We start from the raw sequence: 5,794 nt of genomic DNA, 5'->3' as shown, positions 1-5,794 counted from the left end.
ATGGCACATTATCTGGGATAGCACCGCGTTGCAGACAGCTTTGGGCACTCATTATTCTGTTGTATGAATCTCCTACGCGATGGACAAAGCCACTGATTCAGACTTTGAAAATCAACGTATACTGCTTCTGCGTAGCCTAGTGGTTGCTGGACATGCCATTCCCGTCGTTGGCATTGGCCACCACTTCCGTTGAACTGCATGCTGAAAATGTTATTGTGGAGATTGATGCACCTCAACTGTTGACCTCTCCGTGCCTGCTGGGTTTCATTTGGTTGGATCGTCATGCCCACATTCGCCTGCATGCCCGTGTGGCCATTATCTGCTACCCTGCCTTTCTATTCCTATGTATACATTCGAACCAAGTGTTTGTAGATGCCCTTTCGGGTTGATATTATAAATGCATGCTATTGCTTTTTAGAAGGAAAAAAACACATTGCATTCTCATTAGGGTTTCATTTCACTTCAGCGGTCCAGACCTCTCTTTCTCCTTACTTCAACAAGTCTTTAGAATTGATTTCTTGCTTATTTGAAATAATTGTTTTAAGCACACAAAACAACACATCATCTTCATCATTTGTTCCACTTGTAAAAAACACACAAACGAAAAGAAAAAAGAAATGAAGTAGTCGACTAGTTCATGGCCTTTTATAAGTTAAAAGAGGCCTTTGTTCAAGAACACTGGCGTTGGCTCTTTGTCTCTTAACACTACCTGAAGAAAACTCATCCCCACAAGTCTTCTCCATCACCGACTTCAATGCTTCTTGTATTGAACTAATACAATATCGCTGCTGCTGAACACCACTGTCTTCCTCTCCGGTAACGAAGAGTACATTTTTGACACGCCCACCCAACGTTGTGATCTCAGCTTGTAGTGTTTTTAGACGTAAATCTTTCAATGTCTTTATTAGGTCAGGCAAAAGATCCGACCTATCTTCACAGCAGAATGAAACTTTTATCATAATCTTACCGTCTTGGTCCGATGTATCCACTGTTAGTTCATCCGTTTCGGTCGGGACGGCACTCGTTTCTGCTATCAAACAAGTTTTCCGTTTTTGCTCCTTCAGATGTTGGATTACTTCTGCAAGCAGTGAAGCCTTGTCCGTCTATGTTACAAAGTGTTAACCAAAACAACACACAATTAATTAAGGGAGCAGCATTTATGTAACTTCGTACCAAAGTACTCTACAAAAACATCCACGGCATCATAGTTTGTCTATCTTAATTTGATTGATGATCCGACCAAGAATATTCCGTGCATGGAAGCTTTTCAAGTTCTCTTTGGTTTCTCTTTATCGTAACAACACTCAGCCCTTTTCGTTATTTACCTCTCTTTGGAATAAACCAAAAGCAAAGTATCTCTTTCTTTCTTTTAAGGAAAAGATGGAAAACAGAAGGGAAAAGATGGGCCAAAAAGAAAATTTGACATCTTTCGCTTCTAAATGTGTAGGTTTTGATCAGACCAACCATCTAAATAGAATCTTAGGAAGATGTACAGATATCTTTGAAGTGGAAAAAAACTCGTTATAAGACAAAACAAAAAGGGTGCCCAAAAGGTGCATGACACGCCCATTTCTATATAATATTCTAGGGTACGCGTGATGATTTATAATGGTTTCTTTTTGACAATTTTATAAGGGTTTTTTCTGTGACTTGTTTTTCATGACTATACACGTTAATGAATAATGACTACAACTTACTTTGGTGGTGCTTGGGAGTAAGCTGCGTAGCTTTGCGAGATGGTTGTTGATTCGTTCTCTTCTTCTCCTTTCAGCTTCACTGTGATTTTTAGAAGCAGCGAGAGCCTTAGCATCCATGATTTCTTGAGCGGTCATCTTACCCAATTCAGCTTGTAGCCCCAAAGGCGCTGAGCCAACAGCTCCAAAACTGTCGGTTAAGATCCTAGCTCTTGTGTTGAATAAACCCCCGTATGATGATAGCGGCGGAGGGAGTAGAAAAGGGTCGAGGGCATTGTCCAGAACCGAGTTTCCATTGAAGTGGACTGGTACTGGATTGTGAGCCTGAATAGGAGGGAGTGACCATGGTAGGGTGGACGATACCAAGCCCCTCGTACTTACTCCCAATGGATGTCCATTGTTGTGTAGTTGGGAAGCTTGTATGCCATGGATAGGTTGATATTCCTCTTTCTTTGCACACATAATGATAATCTCAGCTTGCCCTTGCTTAACTCTTTTGCTTCTCTGATGGAGCCTAGAGGGAAAAAAAGTTATGAAGACGAAGACTAAGAGAGAGAGAGACCTTCCTCTGATAGATGGAGTTTTCAAACTTCTCCATGATTTCTGAGTGGTGGTGGTGGTAAAAGGAATAAGGTAGAAAAGGATAGGACGACTTTGCATAAATGATGACTCAATCACTTTCACTGGGTTGGGTAGCTTAATTTTATGCCACGCCTTGGTGGGTAGATCTGACCTAATCTGAACTCAGGGACCCTTTGCAAATTTAAAACAAGCTTTCTTTTTCATATATGTGCTTGGATGGAAGGAATGTTGTGTTTTGGGTTCCTTTTGAATTTTTGTTTTGCTGCCTGCACTATTCTAAATTTATAGTCTGCTCTGCAAGTACTGCTACTCTCCTACTTCCGTTCTTCTTACGGCATTCTCCACCCATGTTCCTGTACCTATCTGCTTGGGGTAGGATAGTTAATTTCCTTTAATTTTTTATTTTATACACTTTAGTGGTATACACAAAAGAATTAAAATAACAATAGTGTGGATAGAGTGAGGATGGGAAACACAAAAGCAGCACCATGCCGACCAAATTCCGAATAGGCTAAGGTCAACTTCTGAAAACATCTTCTGGAAAAAAAATTTAGAAAATATTTTATGGTATTTGGAAGATGTTGTGTAAACCATTTTCATTAATTTAAATTTTTTAGAAATTATTTATTACAAATATAAAATATAATAAATAATAATATTTATTATAAAAACTTAATATTATTATTTTTAAAATATTAGAATAATTTATTTAATACTATTTATACCAATATTATTATTAAAATATTATTTCTATTATTTTATAAATAAAAATATTAACTCTAGTATATTCTATTAAAATAAAATTATGATAAGTTATACTGAATATCTATAAAAAAAAAAAAAATTATATTAAATTAAATTTTAAAATTATTAATAAATATATTTTAAGGAATTTTTATAATATTATTAGACTATTATATTAATATTAAATACATAAATAAAAGTATTCACTATTAATAATTTAATAATATTATTTTTAAGAAATTAATAAATAATATAAATTTTATTATATATTATTAAAATAATAATATAATAGTATCATATATTTTTATAATATAATTGAGTATATTATAGAAATATTATTATTATTATTATTATATTATTAAAAATATTAATAAATATATTTTAAATATGTTAATAATTAATATTTTTATTAAAATGATTCTAAAATATTATATTAAATTTAAATTTATAAAATAATATTATTTATGGTTTGAAGAGAAAAGTTTGAAAAATGACTTACGTAAAATTAAACCGTAAGTCATTTTCTATAAAATGCAAAAGAAATTCTATTGACCAGTGAAATATTTTTACATTGATCAATTTGTTTTTCTCCAACCAAACACTAAAAAGTGAGAAAAACATTTTTCGGAAAATATTTTACGTGAAACAAACGGACCCTTAGCTAATTTTTTTTTTCATTTCTTTCTTTCTTTAATTTTATTATAGAATCCCCCACATTCTTCTTACCCAACACCATACAATCATTGTGTCTTGGAACACACACTCCACTTGTCTTCCTTGTCCTATGATGTTATAGGAATTTCCCTATGGTTAAACTCAAAATAACTTGTATGGTTAATTGGATACCAATGTATCGGCATGCATGAGGTTGGAGGGATAATTCCTTCATTGTAAAATGTATGTTATCGGGACAAGACAAAGATTTTAAGCTAATTGGAGCGACTGTTTGTGCTTTTGGGATTGTTGGTTTGTATTTTGTGAGGACCTTTTTTGTGGTCACACGCATGGCTGCCCTACCTACATTGGTCCTCCTTTTTTATATATTTTTCTTATGATAGCGGCAGCGCCACTACCCAAAATTGTCGCAAGGGTCTATGATGACATCAGTCCACTCTGTAATGACGTTAAGTTAATTTGTTCCCTCTGGCTATTATAAAGTGGTCATTAACCCCCAACTTTTGCTTAATTTCGTCTAAGAAATAGCAACTTGGTTATGGATGAATACCTTTTTTGTAGCAAAACAGATTGCTTTGAAGCCAGGGGGAGGGGAATTACATGGTTAAGAAGCTTGCAGTAGTGTATTACTGTATTATTTACATAAACGCTAGGAGATATTACGTCTCAATTAATAAAACTCAATCATCTCTCTTCCTTTGGAATTGTTTCTAATTTTCCTCTTCTTTTGACCCTGATAGTGTTAAAGCAGTGAGTAAAACCTGGAAGCAACTCTGTAACTATATGTATTCAACTGAATTAATCTGTGAAAATGGATCCCCAAGCTTGCCTCTTTCTTTCTGAAGATCAACAAATTTAACTGTTAAAACCCATAAAATAGCAACCCTGAGTAAGCAGGTCTACAGAATTATGATCAAATTGAAATTCGCCTAACCAAGCCTTTTAACTGTAACTTGTATAAGTATTCACGCTTTGTGAAATAGCCTAGTCCCCGGCGACTGCTGCAAATTGTTCCATATGGTACAAGTAGTTACCATATAAGAATTCATGTCACATACCTTCATCAGCAGGGAGTTGTAATGTTTCTGCATCCTCAACATGTTTTTATCTGAGCCCACTAATGATCACACGCTTACAATCATATCTCATGTTTGCGGCATGCAAACTTTATATCTGAAGGGGGGAGGGGTATTTGTTGGGAAAACTATATGAGTGATTAGATTAATTAAATACATATCTAAAAGCAATTATAGAGAGAAGCATATGCAATCAGTAAGAAGAAAATACCTTTGTAGAATAACAATTAGGCTAAATGCTCAAACAAGCCTAACCTTTTATAGGTTATTCATATAAGGGTCTAACCTCTCAGTTTATTTTTTTTTTTTAATTTTTCAAATAAAAATTTAACTTTTCAAAATAGTTGGATGAGGTCTATCGTTTTCAGATCTGCTAAAATGTTAAACCCTTATTCTATCGTTCTAAAAGGTTATACCTTTATTTGAACATATTCAAAAACGTTTAGCTCTAATTTGATAATTTGAAAATGTTAGACCCTTATGTGAACAATCCTAAAAGATTTGATCCTCTCTGTTCCCCTGTGGTTTTCTTCCATGCACGCTTCCCCTTGTAACCCTGATCGATTCTCCATTTGCTCGTCTTCGCCATTCTTTGGCTCTCTCTTCTCTTATTATTGCTTCATGAATTCCACCTTCTCAACTTCAATATCAATGGCAAACAAGCCAGTGATCATAATTTGAACGGTAGAAAAGCTGTTGCTACCAAATTTGACAAGCATCATGGTCATCAAGAACAAGACCAGATGAGGAAACAATCCAAGTCTGCTGATAACGAGGTAGATCCACGTTATGGTGTCGAAAAGCGTCTTGTACCAACTCATTGCATCATTGATGAATGCTGATGATTATACATCATCAACAAATAACCCCAACAACAGGTTGATATAAGGATTTTCTTTTCTTTTCTTTTTCTTGTGATTATATTCGGTAATCCTTTAGTTCAATATTATTTAGAGAAAATAACCTCACTGACCAAAAATGTCTTATAATATACGAATTTAACCAACTTTTTTTGGATTTGCC

The 5,794-nt window shown here is 34.5% G+C and overlaps 1 protein-coding gene across 1 annotated transcript; it reads right to left on the bottom strand.

Annotated features, from left to right (window-relative positions):
* Positions 1-507: 507 nt before the first annotated feature.
* On the bottom strand, positions 508-2,386 carry LOC120170944 (transcription factor bHLH30-like). The gene is made up of 2 exons (XM_039178775.1): positions 1,698-2,386; positions 508-1,103 (listed from the first exon to the last, which is right to left on the bottom strand). The coding sequence occupies exons 1-2, from the start codon at positions 2,352-2,354 to the stop codon at positions 636-638; spliced, it is 1,125 nt and encodes a 374-aa protein (XP_039034706.1). The 5' UTR covers positions 2,355-2,386; the 3' UTR covers positions 508-635.
* Positions 2,387-5,794: the final 3,408 nt, after the last annotated feature.

This window comes from Hibiscus syriacus, unplaced genomic scaffold, assembly GCF_006381635.1.
Source record: "Hibiscus syriacus cultivar Baekdansim isolate YM2019G1 unplaced genomic scaffold, ASM638163v2 tig00111799_pilon, whole genome shotgun sequence".
Taxonomy (NCBI): domain Eukaryota; kingdom Viridiplantae; phylum Streptophyta; class Magnoliopsida; order Malvales; family Malvaceae; genus Hibiscus; species Hibiscus syriacus.
The sequence above is the reverse complement of the archived record's forward strand: the minus strand, read 5'-3'. Positions and strand labels throughout refer to the sequence as shown.